Raw genomic sequence first — 21419 nt, forward strand, 5'->3', positions numbered from 1 at the left:
ACGGTTGCTGGAATTGGGTATGTCTAGTTTAATGAAGAGAAGGACGAGAGGGGACATGACAGCAATGTTCCAGTATCTCAGGGGCTGCCCCAAAGAAGAGGGAGTCAAGCTTTTCTCCAAAGCACCTGAAGGCAGGACAAGAAGCAACGGGTGGAAACTAACCAAAGAGAGAAGCAACCTAGAACTAAGGAGAAATTTCCTGACGGTTAGAACAATTAACCAGTGGAACAACCTGCCTCCAGAAGCAGTGAATGCTCCAACACTGGAAGTTTTTAAGAAGAAACTGGACAGCCATTTGTCTGAAATGGTACTATAGGGTTTCCTGTCTGAGCAGGGGGTTGGACTAGAAGAGCTCTAAGATCCCTTACAACATCATCATCATCATCATCATCATCATCATCATCATCATCATCATTATTATTATTATTATTATTATTAAGCTTAAAACTGAATGTCTTGTCTCAGGATGAGAATTGCACTTGGGGGGGGGAGTCTTTATTTTGTATTCCTAGGTTGCAAGGGGAAAAATTAAGTGTCAACTTGAAAGAGATCTTACACTTCATCGGGAAGTAATTGAGAGGTTTGCAGTTTCCCACTCTTCCGACAGTACCGGCGCTGCGTGAAAATTTAGCTGTGCTTTGTTGCTTTGAGAATGAAATCCACTCAGGCTTGATCTGCCTTCAAAATACAAGAGTCCCGAATTAGTGAAGGAACTGTAACGAATTATTCTGTGTACTGCTTCTTGGCACAGGAGCCATTTCCCCCCCCCCACCTCCCCCCCCCACACACACATAGGGAATAATTCTTGGCATTAAATATATTTTCTTTCACGACAGAATGCAGTGACATATGTTGTTAGTAGAAGAGAGGCGATCGGAGTGAGTTGGGGGGGGCTTGTGAAGGGGTCCATGGAGTAACTTGCTTTAGGTTAACTTTCTGATTTAAATTGCACAAATTACTATAGAGGAAAGATTATGACCGTTTAGTATTCCTCAGTTTTAAAATGAAGAGCCATTGAAGTGGCCGCTGAGGACATCAACCCGCACCCCCAGCCCCCCCAATTTGAGAAGCACGAGACCTGAAAGAACTTGAAAGAGGTGAATGAAATGCCAAATGGGGTTTCTTAGGCCACACAGACAAGCCTTGAAATTCCATCGTTCTTTCCTCCCGTGTGGTTGTTTTCCACTCTGGTGATCAATTTTATTTTCCTCTTCCAAACTGGTCCCAAGTTTCCCATATCCGTTTCCTTCAAAGCGGATGTTCTCCAGATATGTCGGGAGTAGAATTCTCTGTGGCCATGCCGGGCATCCATTCTGGTTCTTTTGCTTTTCGTTTTCTTTCCTTAATGCCTAAAGACCCATGCCATCTCTGTGGAATATTTTGCATTTATGTTAATCGCTTCAAAATGACTTTCTGCTTTAGCTTAGCAGCAATACTGCGTTGATGCTCCCCTGATTTCTAATGAGTAGATGTTGCACATTAACATAAAGATTAAAGAGCACCCAGCCTCCTTAATAAAATACTGCTTTTCTGTTTATTGATCATAATAATTGGATACATCTTTGAGCATGGCTAATGCCCAACTATAGGGACGCGGTTGTTGTGACTCAGGGCCAGCCTGTGGGTCCGACAGCCGGCTCCGATGTATCGGATGACTCAGATGAGGGGGAGGAGGGAGACGAACCGGCTGATGATGGTTTGGAGGCTTTGCAGAGCCCTCAGCCGGGGACCTCTTCTCAGCTGCGTGAGCCCGATAGTGCGGAGGATGATGACCCACAGCTGGCCCTGTTCAAGGACGCCCGACGCAGGAGGCAGTCAAGCAGGAACAAACAAAGAAAGGCTGTGGGACTCCTCGGGAGGAGGCACAGGGAGACCACGCCCTGAGCTCTCAATAAAAGGAGTGTTTGGGGAGGGGCTGGTTGCTGAAAGCAACTCTCCCGCTTGAGGAGACAAGCTCTAGTGTTTTTGTTAATTGAGTAATAAATCCTGGCAGACGCCTTTTAGCCTTGGACGCTCTCCAGTCTCTTCTTTCTGAATAGGGGTTTGCCTTACTACAAGGCCAGAAGAGGGCTGGTTCAGAACAGCGGTGGCTCAGTGGGTTAGGACGCTGAGCTCGTCGATCAGAAGGTCGGCTGTTTGGCGGGTCGAATCCCGAGTGCCGAGTGAGCGCCTCTTACTCGTCCCAGCTTCTGCCAACCTAGCAGTTCGAAAGCACGTAAAAATGCAAGTAGAAAAATAGGGACCACTCCGGTGGGAAGGTAACAGCGTTCCGTGCGCCTTTGGCGTCCAGTCATGCCGGCCACATGACCACGGAGACGTCCTCGGACAAGCGCTGGCTCTTCGGCTTTGAAACGGAGATGAGCACCGGCCCCTAGAGTTGGAAACGACTAGCACGCATGTGCGGGGGAACCTTTACCTTTACCTTTACCTAATGCCCAACTTAAAATGGTTTAACAACCATTTTGCTTAACTCTTAAACTTCATGAACTGATTCTGTTGCCGGGGTACAGCTGCATGCAATATTAGGGCTGCTATTCCCAACCATGATTCTGTCAGGATTTTTACTCTAATTCTAATAACACTTCCCTAATTTGCTTTCAACGGGCGTTTCTTGCCGATAGAAACGTTTTCCTTGCATCTGTGATGCTTTAAGAGAGTGCAGAGGATTTTGCGTTTTCAAAGAGTGCTCTGAGCCCGCTTGCGATTTGCCCAGTCGAATTAAGATTCGGAAGCTGTAATCCTCAATTTATTACGTATTCTGAAATGCTCGTTGCCTGTTGCTTTGAGCTAACTTGCCCACTGATCTTGCTCGGCAGTCACTTTGTAAAAGAAAAATCCCTGCAGATGTAACTAGAGTTTACAACAAGAGTAAAATATATATATATATACTAATCAATAATGCATTTTACAGCCAACAAAAGCAACTGGAAATTAACCGATTGTTACATTTAGAGCAATAATGGCCACACTTGATTGTGCATTCTGCAGTTCATTTCTGTATGTATTTATTCATTCATTGATTGATTTTTCTGTGACCATCAATTCATCCTGACTCTTAGCATCCACACAAAAACAATCACAAAAAATAATAGGTATCAAAATAAGCAAAGCAAATCAGCAACCCAGGATGCTAATCTGTGCCTCCTAGAGCAAGACTTTTCAACCTTTTCACCCATTGTACCACTTTTAGGATAGGGCAACATCCGAGTACCACCAGTTGCCTAGCAAGGTGTCAAAAGCATGATGACCAAAAAAAAAAAAGGAAAAAAGTGATCAAGTACAGATAGTCCTCGACTTACAACAGTTTGCTTAGTGACTGTTTGAAGTTACAATGGCACTGAAAAAAGTGCCCCCCAAGCCACAACTGAGCAAGACACCTGCCTGCCCGCCCAGCGGCGCTCTTCCTCCTGTCCGAGGTTTTCATTGTTGTGAGCATTTCTGTTGAGGATTGGCAGTGAGGGTGGGGTGGTGGGAGTGTTTGGTTTTTATTCCCCCCCCCCCCGGTCTGCTGGGTGGCTGCAGCAGGTTTTGGTCACTTCACATGACCCTGGGACACTGTGACCGTCATAAATATGAATCAGTTGCCAAGCATCTGAATGTAAATCACAAGACCCTGGAGACGCTGCAACATTCCAGCTGATTGGCGCTTCTTCTGGGCTCAGAAGCGCCAGGATCAGCGCCGAGCTCCAGCTGGAGCCTGGCGCTGATCCTGGCGCTTCCGCTGAGCCCTGACAGCCCTGCAGCTCCAGCCGTCTCTCGCTCAAGCTTGCGCGGTGCTGCCACTGGTTCAGCTCGTTCCCCTCCCCCGCTACCACTTTTCTAGGATGGTCACGTACTACCTGCTAGGTGCCCATGTACCACAGGTGGTACCCGTACCACTGGTTGAAAAGCCCTGGGCTAGAGGCAGTTCACTCCAGAATCTGCTCCTCTGCCTGTGGGAATGGCCAGGTTTTTAGAGCCTTAAAAAAAGGCCAGTAGGATTGGGGGCATCCAAATCACATCTGGGTGAGGACCAAACTATTCCATAGGGCAGGTGTCACAACAGCTCAACAAACATCTTTCACTTCACATCTAACACATGGTCAACAACGTGCCAAAACTTCCACCACTGAGAAAACATGGCTTCTAGCAGTCCTTGCCCATAACATCTTGTGGCTGAATTAGGTAAAGGTAAACGTTCCCCCACACACGCGTGCTAGTCGTTTCCAACTCTAGGGGCCGGTGCTCATCTCCGTTTCAAAGCCGAAGAGCTGACGCTTGTCCGAGGACGTCTCCGTGGTCATGTGGCCGGCATGACTAGACGCCAAAGGCGCACGGAACGCTGTTACCTTCCCGCCGTAGTGGTCCCTGTTTTTCTACTTGCATTTTTACGTGCTTTCGAACTGCTAGGTTGGCAGAAGATGGGACGAGTGGCTGAATTACCTGCATTTATTATTTCAATAGAAGCAATTTGCCAAAAGGAGATCTCTGGGACACGTTTAGGGTTAAAATGGGCAACGTCTTCCTTTTAAGGGGACTCTGCTGAAGGTCAGCCAGGATGAAGGTAGTGGTGGCTGGGTCAGAAAACTGCCTTTTCCCCCTCTTTATTTCTGCCCCTCAAGCAGCACGTTGGTGGGAAGGAGACAGCTAGCTTTTATCAGAAGTCTGATTTCCAAGGAAGTTTGAAGTTAAGCCAAGGCTCTGGATTGTCCACTTCAGATTCTTCAAAGCACCTGAGAGCAGGACAAGAAGCAAAGGGTGGAAGTTTATTCAAGAAAGATCCAACCTAGAAGTAAGGAGAAATTTCCTGACAGTGGGAACCATCAATCAATTGAAAGACTTGCCTCCAGAAGTTGTGGGTGCTCCATCACTGGAGGTTTTCAAGAAGAGATTGGAGAGCCATTTGTCCGGAATAGTATAGGGTCTCCTGCGTGAGCAGTGGGTTGGACTAGAAGACCTCCACGGTCCCTTCCAACCGTATTATTCTATGTTTTATGTTCTAAATCAGACTAGCTCTTTGAAATCTACCCAGAGCAGGGGTCTTCCAACTTGGCCCTTTTATAGCTTGTGGACTTCAACTCCCAGAATTCCACAGCCAGCCATGCTGAGGGGAAAGGGAGAGGTTTCCGAGCTGAGCCACACTGGCTCAGGAATTCTGGGAGTTGAAGTCCACAAGTCATGAGGGGGCCATAGTTCTCCCATGCTGGCTCAGGAATTCTGGGAGTTGAAGTCCACAAGTCATGAGGGGGCCATAGTTCTCCCATGCTGGCTCAGGAATTCTGGGAGTTGAAGTCCACAAGTCATGAGGGGCCATAGTTTCCCCCCACGCTGGCTGAGGAATTCTGGGTGTTGAAGTCCACAAGCCAAGTCTGAAGACCCCCCTGACCCAGAGTGTTCAAATGGTACAAGAGGATGAAGGATCTTGCATGTGAAATTGCCCTTTTAACTCTTGCCTAGTTTCCAGCTGAAAAACCGTTTTAAAATTACACTGCAAATAGTGTGCTACACAGCAGAGAAAAGTATTGCGTTCTCCATCACCATTGTCAACTATTACGCTATCAGTTGCAGAGTGGTCTCCCTTTGCTGAACTGGTGTGATTTGTGATTCCCTGTGTGATTCTTGCTGCTTTTTGCGCAGCTCGAAGGCACTTTGGCAAAAGTTACTTCTCACAGTTTTATCAAGAGTAAACGCTGCAGTTTGCAAATATGCACGGGACCTCCCCTCTGGTCTTTTCTTAAAAACAGATTTTCTTCTTCCTTGCATTCAACTGATGTATGATTTCTTGCGTTCCAGTAGCCCCATCTAAGGATCTTTGGGTCTCTCTGAGACTGTTAAACCTATTGTAACAAAAATGTCCTTGAGGCCTGTCTCTCTTCATATGCTACGGGAATAGGGCGGTATACAAATCCAATAAAATAAGTAAATAAATAAATAAATATGCTAAATTTCATTCCCTTGAATGAAATGCCAAAGCTTTTCACTGCTGTGCTATAGAAATTGCATTGAGCCTCCTGAATGAGAAATGGACGACGGCTGTTTCTTTGATCAATAGTGTAGTTTAAGTTCAGAAATCAAGAAATCAGAAATGGAGACAGTTTCATTGCAAGCACATTCAAGATGTAAGAAACAAAACCTGTTAACATTTAATTGAGTATTCGCTTAGTAAAACCGAGACTTTCTCTTTCTCATTAAAAAAGTCACCTGCTTTTCACGTCACGCTATGTTATTATACAGGTAGTCCTCGTTAAGTGGATCTGGCTTCCCCATTTTGACTCTGCTTGTCAGAAGGTCGCAAAAGGGGATCCCATAAGCCCAGGACATTGCAGCCGTCATAAATATGAGTCGATAGCCTAGCCTTTGAATTTGGATCACGTGATCACGCGATGCCGCAACGTTCGTAAGCGTGAAAAACGGGTCGTAAGTCACTTTTGTCAGTGCCATCGGGACTTCGGACAGCCGCTAAACGAAACCGATGGAAATCGAGGACTACCTGTATTGCTTATAATGATGGACTCCAGCTGTTAGGTTTGTTCAGTAAAATCACAATTAGTAAAATTGTGACTTGATGAATGTTTTATTCCCAACTGGTGGCTTTGTAACGGGATTCCTGCAATGATAGGGGAGCCTTATCTGAAAGCCAGAGGAAGGCACGTTAGAGGCGTCCGTCTTTTTGCCCGTATTATTTTAATAAAGCCTAATTAGAAGAGCCTTGGTGGAGCAGTGGGCTAATGCCTCCTTAGGTAACACCAGCTGCCTGCCATTAGTGCAGGTTCGAGTCCCACCAGGCTCAAGGTTGACTCAGCCTTCCATCCTTCCCAGGTAGGTAAAATGAGGACCCAGATTGTTGGGGGCAATAAGCTGACTTTGTAATAATGCCGCTTGGGGTGTGTGTCTGAAAGCCCTAATAAGCAGGCATATACATAGAATGAAGGCTACTGCCAAGCTTGTAAGCCGCCCTGAGTCTTCGGAGAAGGGCGGGATATAAATGGAATTAAAATAAATAAAATAAAAATTTAAATCAATGTTGACGTGCTGGATTTTTTTAACTGCTAATAAAGAGATTGCACAAAGAGGCCTGCCAGCCTTAAAGACGTACGATAGCAATTAAGGCGAGTTCTCAGCCCTTCACTGCTGTGCTATAGAAACTGCATTGAGCCTCCTGAATGAGAAATGGACGACGGCTGTTTCTTTGATCAATAGCGTAGTTTAAGTTCAGAAATCAGAAATGGAGACAGTCACATTTCCTCCTCTGAAGGATTCTACATTTGGGGATCGATTATCCTCCTAAATCTGGAGTTGCTACCAAGAAAGGAAAAACATATTTAATGTCTGTAACAGTAATTGTTTTTTTTTCTGGTTTTTGTCCTGGGTTGCTCTTTTGTTTCACTTTCTTCCTTTTTTGACTCTCAGGAGCTGAGAACAGAAGCAATTGGGAGGCCTCTGGAGATCAATGAAACCGAGAAAGTGATGCGCGTTGCCATCAAAGATATGTTGGTAAGGATGAGGGGTTTTTCAACGCGGTGGCTTTGCCAGTCAGTAAAGTTGCTTTTTTTTTTTTTTGCAGTTCAGGTTGTCCTCGACGTACGACAGTTCACTTAGTGGCCGTTCGAAGTTACAACGGCGCTGAAAAAAAGTGAGCATTTTTCACCCGTACGACCGTTTGCAGCATCCCTACGGTCACGTGATCAAAATTCCGGCGTTCGTATTTACGACGGATGCAGCGTCCCCGGGGTCACGTCATCCCCTTTGGTGACCTTTTGACAAACAAAGTCAATGGGGAAGCCAGATTCACTTAACAACCAAGGATGCTAAGCTAACGACTGCAGTGATTCACTTAACAACTGTGGCAAGGAAGGTCATAAAATGCGGCAAAATTCCCTTAACTGTCTCGCTTAGCCATGGGAATTTTGGGCGCAGTTGTGTTCGTAAGCCGAGGACTACCTGTATTTGGACTTTCAAGATGGTTTTACTTTACTTTACTTTTATTAAATTTGTATACCGCCCTTCTCCCGAAGGACTCAGGGCGGTGAACAGGGCATATATAAATAGAGAATACAAAAATTAAAAGGAATTAAATAATCGCCCAGATAAAAACAATAACAGTATAAAAACCCCATTAAAAACCCTAACATCCCCCATCAGGCCAGGCCAGCTTGTTCAAATAAGTGGGTCTTCAGACCGCGTCGGAAGGAGCGAAGGTCCGGTGCCGTCCGGAGCTCGACCGGCAGCTGGTTCCATAGAGCCGGAGCGCCCACAGAGAAGGCCCTCCCCCTGGGGGCCACCAGTCGACATTCTCTGACCGGTGGCACCCTGAGGAGGCCCTCTCTGTTGGAGCGCACTGGGCGGAGGGAAGTTGACGCCGGCAGCAGGTGGTCCCTGAGGTACTCCGGACCCATGCCATGTAGGGACTTAAAGACCATTACCAAAACCTTGAATCTCACCCGGAAGACAACTGGTAACCAATGCAGCTCGCGGAGCAAAGGTGTAACATGGGAGTACCGGGAAACTCCCAAGACAACTCTCGCGGCTGCATTCTGTACCAGTTGGAGCCTCCGAGTGGTCTTCAAGGGAAGCCCCATGTAAAGAGCATTGCAGTAGTCCAGACGAGAGGTCACGAGCGCATGAGTGACCGTACACAGGGCGTCCCGGTCCAGATAGGGCCGCAACTGGCGCACCAGGCGAACCTGGGCGAAAGCCCCCCTAGTCACGGCTACTATATGGTCTTCCAAAGTAAGCCGTGAATCTAGGAGGACTCCCAAGTTGCAAGCCCTATCTACGGGGGGTAAAAACTTTTCCGTCTTTGTCCTTCCTCTCTCGCTCATCTCACGCCCACCTGTCGTACGCTCCCAGGTGGTCACTCAGCTCACCTCTGCTGCGTGTGATCTTCTCCTCCTCCTCCTCCTCCTTCTTCTTCTTTTTTTTGCAGGAGCAAGTCCAGAAAACCAACGACATGCTCAGCAACGTGGCTGCCGATGAAGTCAGTTTGGAGGCCAAGATTGAAAAGAGGAAATCCGAGCTGGAGAGAAGCCACAAGCGGCTGCAAACCCTGCAGAGTGTTCGGTAGGAGCCGAGTTCCTCTCTGTATACACACACACACACACACACACACACACACACACACACACACACACGTATATCATATGTCTGTGTGCATGCATGTATGTGTATGGGTGTATATATACATCAGAACTTCATTTTTTCAATGTGTGCCAGTGTGCTCACAGTAAAAAATGACAATAGAGGTTAACTTATCTCATCTTATCTCTTGTCCTTTATCCGTTATCTTGTCATCTTGCCTCTTATCATCCTTTGTCTCATCTGTTATCTTTTTGTCTTGTCTCGTCTCACCTTATCACCTTTCCAAGTGAACAAGCCTAAGCTACTCCGAGCTTTACTCAGTCAATGCTTTACTCAGTCAATGCGTTTTAATTCCCACCACAAATGTTTTTTATTTTTAAAAAATGGGATCTTTTCAGCCGGCAATTTGTTTTCAGCAGCCGATGCCCCCCTCTTCCCCCCCCCCCCCGCAAACTGGGGCTTCAGCTGTTCTCTTTACCGACTTCATAGCCCCCCAGGAACTCCAGCCTTTTTTCCGGCCTTTTGGACGGGTCCGCCTGAAGTTGGGCAGTGAAGAATTGGCGGCTGCTTGTCAGCCAGGCTACGTATTTTGAGGGCTCCTTGTTGCTCTCTGAGTTGGTTGTTTTCTTGCAGACGTTTCATTACCCAAACTAGCTAAAATCATCAAAGCTCTAGGTCAGGAGTCCACAACCACCAGGCCTGGTTCCAGGCTGAGGCCTGTTTGGAACCGGGGCCAGCACACATACACATCTCCACTTGTGCACACGCCTGCTGCTCACACGGAACCGTCCCCTCTTCTCTCCCCCCGCCCCCACACCAAGCCAGAAAGGTTGGGACTATTGCTCTAGTAACATCACAGCCAGTTATAATCAATAAATCATGATTAAATAAATCATGGCTTAGAGCAATGTATGCATCCACCTTTTGTGTCCTTACAGCCCAGCCTTTATGGATGAATATGAGAAGATTGAGGAGGAGTTGCAGAAACAATACAGCTGTTACCTGGAGAAATTTCGTAACTTGACCTACCTGGAACAGCAGCTGGATGACCAACATCGCATGGAGCAGGAGAGATTTGAGGTAAGCGTACTTGAGCTTGAACTGCTTTAGTCATAATTTCTATCATGTAAGTCCCTGAACACCGGTCTGTTATCTGCCGTTTTATCCTCCTTACTGGATATATTCAGTGTGGGAGCTTGATTCTATATTCTGTAATCCTCAGGATGCCGATTTTCATTTTTTCAGAACTGCCCTCTTTTCTTTTTATTGAAAAGTTTTACAAAGTTTTTAATAATAACCCCCCCCCATCAACCCTCCCCCCTTCCCTCCCCCCTCCCCGGAATTCCCAAAGCAGAATACAGGGTATTACATATAGCAATCTTATGCAAAATATGCTAAATATCTATTACAACGTTAACAAACCTTCCACCCTTTAACTCCCTTATAACAAAACTAAAGTAATTATAATAACACTTCTATAATTGTAAAAATTATTCATATGCTATTTGCAACTTTTTAATCCCATGTTTGTTCTGAATATAATCAATCTATCTTTTCCATTCCAAAATATATTTTTCTTGTGACTGTTCTTTCCAAAGAACAGCCAAATTCCTAAAAATAAAATTATAAGATACACCTGGGTGATGAGAGACACGGTGGAATAAATGGAGCCATTTGTAATTGTGAGCAGCATTTTCCCCAGGATTATAGTAAAGTACATTGACCCATGCACTGGATTCTAGTTATGTAATTCATCTTTTTATTAAAAAAAATTACCTACAGACATTTTAAGGAATTATAGACATGCTTTGGGATGGGTAAGTTAATTATTTTACCTATCCAAGCCAATAACTTACTTTCTGCAGTGAGATACATCTTTGGCACATTAAACTTTGCCTAGTTGCATTTAAAAACCTCCTAATTTCACAACAATATATTCCTTTATAAACTAAGGGAACGACTATGTTTAACCTTACACTAGTGTATCTATGCATTATAATTTCAGCTTTCCAATTGGGATAGATAGAAAACAAAACACAGGCACAAAATACAGATTTAATATGTTTATATTGTTACTCTTATATAAACTTAAAGGTAAAGGTCCCCCGCACATGCGTGCTAGTCGTTTCCAACTCTAGGGGCCGGTGCTCATCTCCGTTTCAAAGCCGAAGAGCCAGCGCTTGTCCGAGGACGTCTCCGTGGTCATGTGGCCGGCATGACTAGACGCCAAAGGCGCACGGAACGCTGTTGCCTTCCCTCCGTAGTGGTCCCTATTTTTCTACTTGCATTTTTACGTGCTTTCGAACTGCTAGGTTGGCAGAAGCTGGGACGAGTAACAGGAGCTCACTCTGTTACGCGACACTCGGGATTTGACCCGCCAAACTGCTGATATTCTGATGGACAAGCTCAGCGTCCTAACCCACTGAGCCACCGCGTCCCTGATTATATAAACTTAGATGTCCTTAATTCTTATTATAAGTAGTTGGTCTGTGTTATGCTTTCTTTCTTTTAGTATGCAGCTTTAGTTAAGTTGATGGAACTTACAGATTGTGATCTTATGGTTTTTTTTTCTACATTATTTGTAACTTTAAATGTATCAATACATTTATAGAAGAATTTTGTAATTAAAAATTCAGGTGCTTCCTTCAAAGAACTTAAAAGTACTTTGGAATCTTCATCCATGAATGTCTTTAAAATGAGGTTTTAAAGATGGCCAAGGGTTTGAAAAAAAATAGCTTTTTTTTTTGCCGTAGTAATTGCTTACCTGTTCAGCATATTTGCCAGAAATGTTTACTGCCAAGGCTGGGAAGTCATTTATTCCAGCCATTTTGGGAACTGCACTACAGTCCTTTGTAATCATTGTCTCCTTCTTCATATTAACAAAGAAATTAGAAATTAAATTGCAATCTTTGTAATGGACCTTTGCTGGTATTCTTAGTTCTGAATTGCCTTTTTTTTTTTGCCAGTTTAGCAAAAAATTTAGTAAACCTAGTGCAAAGAAAATAGCATCCTCTGGCCTCTATTTCTTGAGACGATCAAGATACTTGGTGATGTGTTTTTTTCCCTGGAGTGTTTTTAAGAAATGGTGCTCATTTTTTCATCCTTGCCTGGGGGAGAAATGAATGTTTATAAGGTGATCTACTTCTAATCTCTAAAACGCTTGGCAAATACAATGCTTGGTGTTCTTTGCTCTTATACCACAGCTGGTGATAATGGATAGATTACGTTTTTAATTGGAAAGAGAGAATCAAAGATTGAGCAAATACGTTGTCATCCAGCTGAGACCCTCTGGAACTTTTGAAAAGTTTCTCTTCCCAGGGTCACGTGATCAAAATTTGGATGCTTGGCAAGTGACTCCTATTTTATGACGGCTGCAGCGTCCCGGGATCACGTGATTGGCGGCCTTCTGACAAGCGAAGTCAATGGGGGAAGCCGGATCTGCTTCACAACAGCTGTTACTAACTTTACAACCGCGCTCACTCACTTACCTTTCTTCTGCCAAGAAAGGTGGTAAAAATGGGACAAAATTCACTTAACAAATGTTTCAACGTAAATTGAAATGAGCGACATAAATTTTGGGCTCAACTGTGGCCGTAAGTCGAGGACTGCCTGCATACGCTAAGAAGGCATTTCTCAGGGTCTTCAGATATGGCATTTAACAGATGCTCCACAACGTGGCATTGAAGGCTCTTAAATGCTTAGCTCCATCCAGTCGTCCCGAGTCTTCCCCGAATTAAGGGATTACTGGGTTGCAAAAAAGGGAATTGCTAACACTGAAGGCTCCGTGTTACAACCAGTGGGAAACGATGCACATAAAATAAGGTCTTCTAATCCCAGTGTTCACAATTCTCTCTCCCACACTAACTCCTAGTCGCCCTGCCCCAGATGCACAGATGTCACTTCTGATATGCATAAAGATAACCGTGACACCCTAAGCTGGTAAGGTTTCTTTTAGCTGGCTCTCAGAAGCCCCAGCTGTTCAACCGAGTCCTCTTGTCAGAATTAATTTGCCTGGCAAACTTTCTGAAGCGTCGCAAAATGTTCCTGTGTTTTTATCCCGCGGACTCATCAGCGTATTCATATAAAAAAAGCCTCGTGCATTCAACCATCTCGCCCAAGTAAACTTAACGCCGTAGAACTTTGAACGCATCAGGAGAATAGCAAATGAGCTTTGATTGGATCATTACAATTCCACGCTTTTCGCCAGCTCCAGAGAGAAAAGTAAGCAAATAAATAGGAGACCTGTTGAAGTAATTTCGGATACAATGGAAAACACACTTGATTTAATTGGAGGTGTCCCTGATTGAAAAGCTTTGCAAAGAGTGGGCCATTGAAAAGAAGTACTCATTATGAGGAACGTACGCTGGTAACACGTTGCAGTCCCTTAATGATTCTTTAAAAAAAAGAAAGAAAGCAAGCGACAACAGTGTGGTTTTTCTGATCTCAGTTACCAGCATTTACCACTTGTTCCTACCCCTGTTGACCTTCTCTCCCAGACATAATTTTAAATTGAAAGTTCTTTGTGTCTGAGGACACATTATGTTCAAGCAAAAAAAAAAAAAAAACCTTTGTGAGTTGGAATTTGGCATTTCCATCTTCTTCCCTGGACTCTGTTTGCTCCTCAGTTGCTGCATAAGACTTATGTTTCTTGCTCTGGCATGTTAAATGAGGAAGGATTGTGAAAACTAGAGGCCCTTTTGGATTGAGCTGTGAGGATGCAAAGAGTATCTCTTGGGTCGTTGAGTGTGTAAAGGAAGGAAAGCCTACGGGGAGTTGCAAAGAAGCAAGAAGTATCAGCTCTCTGGTTCTCTTTCTCTTTGACTACTTTGGTGAACATGCTAAGGATGTTTTAAGGACAGAATAGAATAAAGCTGGAAGGGACCTTGGAGGTCTTCTAGTCCAGCCCCCTGCTCCAGCAGGAGACCCTGTATCATTTCAGACAAATGGCTGTCCAATCTCTTCTTAAAAACCTCCAGTGATGGAGCACCCACAACTTTTGAAGGCAAGTTGTTCCACTGGTTAATTGTTCTCACTGTCAGGAAGTTTCTCCTTAATTCCGGGTTGCTTCTCTCCTTGAGTAGCTTCCATCCATGGCTTCTTGTCTTGCCTTCTGGGGCTTTGGAGAATAGGTTGATCCCCTCATCTCTGTGACAGCCTGTCAAATACTGGAACATTGCTATCCTGTCCCCCCCTAGTCCTTCTTTTCTCTAGACTAAAGGTAAAGGTAAAGGTTCCCCCGCACATGCGTGCTAGTCGTTTCCGACTCTAGGGGCCGGTGCTCATCTCTGTTTCAAAGCCGAAGAGCCAGCGCTTCTCCGAGGACGTCTCCGTGGTCACGTGGCCGGCATGACTAGACGCCAAAGGTGCACGGAACGCTGTTACCTTCCCACCGGAGTGGTCCCTATTTTTCTACTTGCATTTTTACGTGCTTTCAAACTGCTAGGTTGGCAGAAGCTGGGACGAGTAACAGGCGCTCCACTCTGCTACGCGGCACTCGGGATTCGACCCGCCAAACCGCCGACCTTCTAATCGACAAGCTCAGCATCCTAACCCACTGAGCCACCGCGTCCCTTTCTCTAGACTAGTCGTACCCAATTCCTGCAACCATTCGTCGTATGTGTTAATCTCCAGGCCTTTAATGTTTAATTAAATGTTCTTTAATTAAAGGACATTTAAATTAAATGCTTACGTTTAAGGATGTTTAAGGAAGGTTGTTGTTTTTTCCCTTGAGGAAGAAGATGATGTTTCCAAGCTTCTTGGATGAGAAGCAACAAGTCTTTTTCTTCCTTGTGGAAAAAACAGTCTAGTTGCCTTTTGAAAAAGCAGCTTTAAGACATTTAGTCACTCTGTTTTGCCTGCTCGCTCAGCCCAGTTGTATTTGCACACCTTTCATGTAGATAACGGCCAAGGTTTGCAGAGCGAGGAGCAGTTTTCACCATGGATCTTTTATGCCCAGGGATCGTCTCCTCTTTAGAAGTTCAAATATTTGGGGCTCCCTCAACAAAGAAGCCCTTTTGGTCTTCTAGTTCAGCGTTTTCCAACCTTAGGAACTTGAAGATGCGTGGACTTCAACTCCCAGAATTCCCCAGCCAGCATAGCATAGCTGGCTGGGGAATTCTGGGAGTTGAAGTCCACGCATCTTCAAGTTCCTAAGGTTGGGAAACGCTGTTCTAGTTAAAGTCATCAGGCTACAGACTGGAAAACCATGCGTTCTAGTTCTGCTCTAGGCCCAAGGGTGGCCTTGGGGCAGCTCCTCGCGTTCAGCCCTAGGAAGAAGAAGTCAGTGGCGAACCTTCTGTAAACCTTGCCAAGAAAACTGCAGGGATTTTTGTCCAGGCTGTTGTCAGGAGTCAACAAAGACTCAGAGGCACACCCAGACACAAAACGAAAGGAAAGAGAACCAGCCACTCAGCACTGCTGCCATGGCTTGTAACACTGATTCTCGAGTTAACTTCAGTTGCGTCAAGTAGGGTGCTAAGGAGAAGGCCCGTTTGTTTTTGAAGAGCAGAAGGAGCCCACGGGAGCCAGGGCTTGTGTAAATTGGAAGAACTGAACAAGGCAATGCAACTTTTGGGATGAATCCAACAGTGACGCGAAGGGACCAAGAGACCACAATGCAGACACTGGACCAAAGTCACGAAGGCGGGCTTCATCCTATGGGATAAATCAGATTGTGCATTGCCGAGTTTGGGTGTTGACCGTTAACTGGTGTTTTCATTTGTTTATTCTGCGGCCGCCTTTGTTTTCAGCTTTTTAACCTTCTTTGGGAAATAGCTATTCAAACTCAAGTATAACTCAACTTCCGGAATCTGCATTCTCCTTTTATACTTTCCTGTAAAATGATTTATTACCTCGGCACTTCCAAGAGTCTTCCCCCCCCCCCCGCTCCTCCTCAGCTTAAACACTGAAGAGATGAGATCTAGGGTATTAAACAGGCTATTAATTAGTACATGATCAATAGAAATAAAAGAATGCTTTCATCGTTGCCTTGTCAAAACCCTGATTGCTAAAGCTTCTGCTTTATCATAGGCTGGAAGCCTTCTGTGGTGCAAATTAAAGCAAGACCAAGACAGAAGGAAAACAGATAATATAATTTATACCACAAACAACCTGGGTGGTTCTCTCCACCCCCACCCCCCACAATAACTGGATCAGCTCTGCCCAGATCTTGAAGTGTGGGCATTTATGTGGGCATTTATTTAATTTAGTTTTAACTTTTGTAATTTGTATTTTTATTCTTGCCCTGTTCACTGCCCTGAGTCCTGCGGGAGAAGGGCGGTATAGAAATATTATTAAAATAAATAAAATAAATAAAGTGTGGGTTGTTAATTCTAGAAGCTGTGATCCCAGCACCGAAGAACATTAAGTTGGAATTGGAACATGGTTGTGCTGACAGATTTCAGGATATTTGTTCCTCCCGCCCCTACCTCAGAGCAAAATGGACTTCCAGAAGCAAATGCCTGTGATGTGTGGAGAAGAGAACACACCATTCCACTCTGTTTTTTGTGCATCACGTTTGTTTATTTGCATATCGTCGCCAGGCCATCACAGATCAAAAGCTTGAACAATGGGAAATATAGATCTGTTTTGCTTTAAATTACAGCTTAACGTGAGTGCAATTGAGTCAAACGTCCCCAATCACGTCAGTCACATTTTATATCGTCAAGCTGTCTTGGCAAAATACAGCCTCCCATAGGCATTTTGCTAACCTCTGTAAAAACAGAGGAGCATTTGCAACCTTAACGTTTTGAATCTCCCTGCCCAAAAAAAAAAAATTCCTTGAATCGTGGCATTTTACAGCCAAGTAGTTTTCTTGCTTGCGGAAAAGATAAATTGTATTCTCAATTAAGTCTCCCACGTCTCACTCTCAGACCTTACTTAGGTATTGTACAGAGGCTAACAGATGTTAAATGCCCATCTGTTTCAAACTGTAAACATGCCGCAAGAGTGGATTTAATCAGTGATCAAAAATGAACAGGAGAAACCAGAGGCACAAAACTATGAAAAGTTTGTTTTGCAAGCAAGAGAGGCATTTTTTTTAGTGGTCTTCTACTCCAGGAGACATTGTGAGAAACATAGTGAGGAGGGGGGTCTTGTCTAATGAAGAGAAGGGTTAGGGGGATGACTTGACAGCTGCTTTCTGATACTTGAGGGGCTGTCTCAGATAAGAGGGGGGGCAACCTATTCTCCAAAGCACCTGAGGCCAGGATAAGAAGCAATGGGTAGAAGATCATTAAAGAGAGCTACAACTTAGAACTAAGGAGACATTTCCTCACAGTGAGAATGACTTGCCTCCTGGAGTTGTGGGTGCTCCAACGTTGGAGGTTCTCAAGAAGAAATTGGACAACTAGCAGTCCAGTCTGGTGTAAGGACTCTTGCCTTGGGCAGGGGTTAGACTAGAAGGCCTCCAAGGTCCCTCCCAGCCCTACAATTCTATGTCTACGTCTACCTGGGTTAGAACTCTATCCCTTACTGAGTGTGATGCGGCATATCAGATAGTGCTGACAGCTGTCACTAATTGGTGCATCCCTGCTCTTCCTTCTTGTCAGCAATTGCCAACTTTTTTCGCTAACTTTCCTGAAGTATCAGAATGACACTTCTGGAACTCCACCTTCAAGATTTTGCTGCTTATCTTTGTGTATGTGTGTGTGTGTGTCTGTGCGTGTTTGTTTAGGAGTAATACATATTTAATATGAAACTTCAGTTCTTCAGCTCTTTATAATACAGAGCTTTGTTTTGTGCCTAGATTTTTGCCCAGAAAATGCTTTCATGAAGCAGTCCTTTAAATCGTTTTAGCTCCCTACAGGTCACTTTTAATGAAGGACAGAAGCACCTTCTGACTATTTGTCCTGCAGTATTGTGAGACTATAGTCTTAACGGTAGCCCTCGACTTACAACTGGTCACTTAGCAGCCGTTCAAAGTTCCAAGATCTACCTGGGGGGGGCTACATCACCCGGATTCAAAAGTGGATACCGGCGGTCCTCACCTTAACGACCACAACTTGACCCCAAAATTTCAGCTGTCAAGCAAGACGGTTGCAAAGTGAGTCATGTCCCATTCTGTGACTTTTTTGCCTTCGTTGTGCTGCAACTGTGAAGTGAATCTGGCTTCCCCTGTTGACTTGGCTTGTCAGAAGCAACCGAGGAAGCTTGCAAATGATCATCCCGGGACACAGCTACCTTCATAAGCACACGGCAATTGCCAAGCATCCACTTTTGATCACGTCACTGTGGGGGATCCTGCCCGCAGCCGTAAGTGTGAACCCTGGTCGTTAAATCACTCTTTCAGTGCCGTTGAAACTTTGAGCAGTCATTAAATGAATGGTTGTAATTCGAGGACTACCTGTATGACCGTTCTGATGGTCTCTAAGCCCCCCCCCAGTCACGTAACTTCAGAACAGCCATTTGCAGCATCCTGCAGTCACATGACTGTATTTTACGACGGTTTTGCCAAACACCAGCATTGCTGGAACTTTGCTGGAACTGCTGATATTTTCAGGGTTGTTGTTGTTTTTTTGTCGTTGTTGTGTTCTTAATTTTGTGGAACTAAGCCAGGGGTAGGCAACCTTGGCTCTTTTATATCTCAAGACTTCAACTCCCAGAATTCCTGAGCCAGCCACGCTGAGGGGAAAGGAAGAGGTTTCCAAGCTGAGGAATTCTGGGAGTTGAAGTCCACAAGTCATAAAAGAGCCGAGGTTGCCTAGCCCTGAACTAAGCTGTCTTTCAAAAGCCCTCAATCTTAACTCTTCTCACATCCCAGCTCTCTCCTAAGCTGAGGGATTCTCGAGCAGTGGCCATCCTGATTTTTTTCCGGATCTTCCCTACAGGAAGCAGAAAACACTCTGCGGCTGATGCAGAATAAGCTGAAGGAGGAAGAGAAACGTTTGCTGAAGAGTGGAAGTAAGTTATTATTATTTTTTCTTTCGTGCACTGGGATAGTCCTGTGGACTTTGTCCACACCCCATTTTTAAACAACTGAATAAAATCAAAAAGCCCAACTGAGTGGACCTCGGGGGTGTATTGTGTCAGGCTCAACAAACCAAGAACAAGAAGTGGAGTTACTTCTGGATACAGGTTTATTTATAAATTTAGGTTGCTAAGTGAGAAAGGTGTGCACTGAGTTTTGCCCCACTTTACGACTTTTCTTGCCACAGCTGTTAAGTGAATCACTGCCGTTGTGAAGTTGGTAACCCAGTTGTTCAGTGAATCTGGCTTCCCCATGGACTTTGCTTGTTAAAGGTAAAGGTTCCCCCGCACATGCGTGCTAGTCGTTTCCGACTCTAGGGGCCGGTGCTCATCTCCGTTTCAAAGCCGAGGAGCCGGCGCTTGTCCGAGGACGTCTCTGTGGTCATGTGGCTGGCATGACTAGATGCCAAAGGCGCACGGAACGCTGTTACCTTCCCACCGGAGTAGTCCCTAGTTTTCTACTTGCATTTTTACGTGCTTTCAAACTGCTAGGTTGGCAGAAGCTGGGACGAGTAACAGGTGCTCACTCTGCTACGCGGCACTCGGGATTCGACCCGCCAAACTGCTGACCTTCTGATCGACAAGCTCAGCGTCCTAACCCACTGAGCCACCGCGTCCCTTATTGCTTGTTAGAAGGTCGCAAAAAGGGGATCAGAAGACTCCCTGGATGCTGCAACCATCATAAAAATGAATCAGTTGCCAAGCATCCGAATTTTGATCACATGACCATGGGGATGCAAGTGTGAAAAATGATCTTAAGTCACTTTTTTTAGTGCTGTTGTAACTTTGAACTGTCACTAAATGAACTGTTGTAAGTCAAGGCCTACCTGCAACCTTTACTGCTGTTCGCCTACACTACAGACAGCACATTGCCAGAACCTTGGTGGAGCAGTGGGCTAATGCCTCCTTAAGTAACACCAGCTGCCTGCCATTAGTGCAGGTTCGAGTCCCACCAGGCTCAAGGTTGACTCAGCCTTCCATCCTTCCGAGGTAGGTAAAATGAGGACCCAGATTGTTGGGGGCAATTAAGCTGACTTTGTAATAATGCCGCTTGGGGTGTGTGTGTGTGAAAGCCCTAATAAGCAGGCATATACATAGAATGAAGGCTATTGCTAAGCACATTGATTTGTGCTTCTTAGATTGTAAGCCGCCCTGAGTCTTTGGAGAAGGGCGGGATATAAATGGGATTAAAATTACATTAAAATTATTAAAATTAAATTAAAACAACTGTCTGCCTCAGCACGCGTGCCAGAGGCGACACTCAGAGCCCTCTCTGTTGGCACGCGTGCCACCGCCATCAGCAGCAGGTCCGTCAGGCTGCCACCGCTGCCCGGAGCAGGAGCCCCGTCCAGCACGAAGGAAGCGAAGCAGCCGACTAGCAAGCTCAAGTAGAGGTGGTAGAGCAGAGGTCACCAACCATTGTCGATTGGTGGGCTGGAAGAAAAGGGAGGGGCTGCAAATGGGGCGGGGCTAGTGCCTGCGTGATACTAACTAGCCATGCCCTGTTCTTGCGTCGTGCAGCGCCTTGCATCTGCACCCCGTGGTGTGGCGGCAGCCATTTTTGCGCCTTGCAGCACGGTGGCCCATTTTTGCACCCCTGGTTTTTGCATGCCAAAGCAGCACTCAGAGACACTTCCCTGCCCCCCACCCCATCCCACCCACCCCGAGGGCACCACAATGCTGATGCGGCCCGGGCACTTTGCGATAAATAAGTGGGTTTTGGGTTGCGGTTTTGGCACTCGGTCTCTAAAAGGTTCGCCATCACTGCGCTAGAGGATCTATCCGCCTTTGCCCTCTTTCTGCCTACCAGACCATCCAAGCTTCGCTGCCTCTTTGCTCTCTGCAAAGCAGCCCCTCCCACCTGGGAATCCAGACTACATTCCACCACATCTGAGAGCAGTTCCCTCAGTCTGTACCCCCACCCTTGCCTCAGCTAGGAGAAAGACAACTTAAGCACGTAGACCTAACATTTCTCACCTTCTCTCGTCTTGCTTTCTGATAAATGACCTAGTGTTGGCTTTTAAAGTATTCTCTGAGCTTTCCTCAAAGCTTTTGAGGGCCACAGGAGACCCTTAGATTTCTGAGGATGCATTTGGCTTTTAATCAAATATACTTAGGTTGAAAACTTCAGCTTGCAAAAGATAAGTCTGGGCAGGGAAATGTATAGCCATTGGTCATTGAACAGATCCATTGGTTCTGGGTCTAGTCAGGATTGAAATTGACCTTTCAGTAACATTATTTCAGCTCAGGTCAGTTAATTAACCATTTAAGTAATCCAGGTTTGTAGAGGAGTCTACTAAAGTTGCTATTCACACAAAGTTTTTCGAGTCCTGTTCTCTCATGCCTAAATGTTAGCTATTTTTGATCTAAAAAGACCACGGTGGAAAATCTGTATA

General features: G+C 45.3%; 1 protein-coding gene across 2 annotated transcripts in view; it reads left to right on the forward strand.

The window, feature by feature from the left end:
- Window positions 1–21419, forward strand: part of CLUAP1 (clusterin associated protein 1) — a 54424-nt gene that overhangs the window by 19461 nt on the left and 13544 nt on the right. For both annotated transcript variants that reach the window (XM_081338142.1, XM_081338143.1), the window contains exons 6-9: window positions 7390–7473; window positions 8906–9039; window positions 9996–10137; window positions 18885–18957. In XM_081338142.1, the coding sequence (XP_081194268.1) occupies window positions 7390–7473; window positions 8906–9039; window positions 9996–10137; window positions 18885–18957 (433 nt within the window). The remainder of the gene's footprint in view (window positions 1–7389; window positions 7474–8905; window positions 9040–9995; window positions 10138–18884; window positions 18958–21419) is intronic.

The sequence above is a fragment of the Vipera berus genome (assembly GCF_964194415.1).
Source record: "Vipera berus genome assembly, chromosome: 13".
In the NCBI taxonomy this organism is placed as follows: domain Eukaryota; kingdom Metazoa; phylum Chordata; class Lepidosauria; order Squamata; family Viperidae; genus Vipera; species Vipera berus.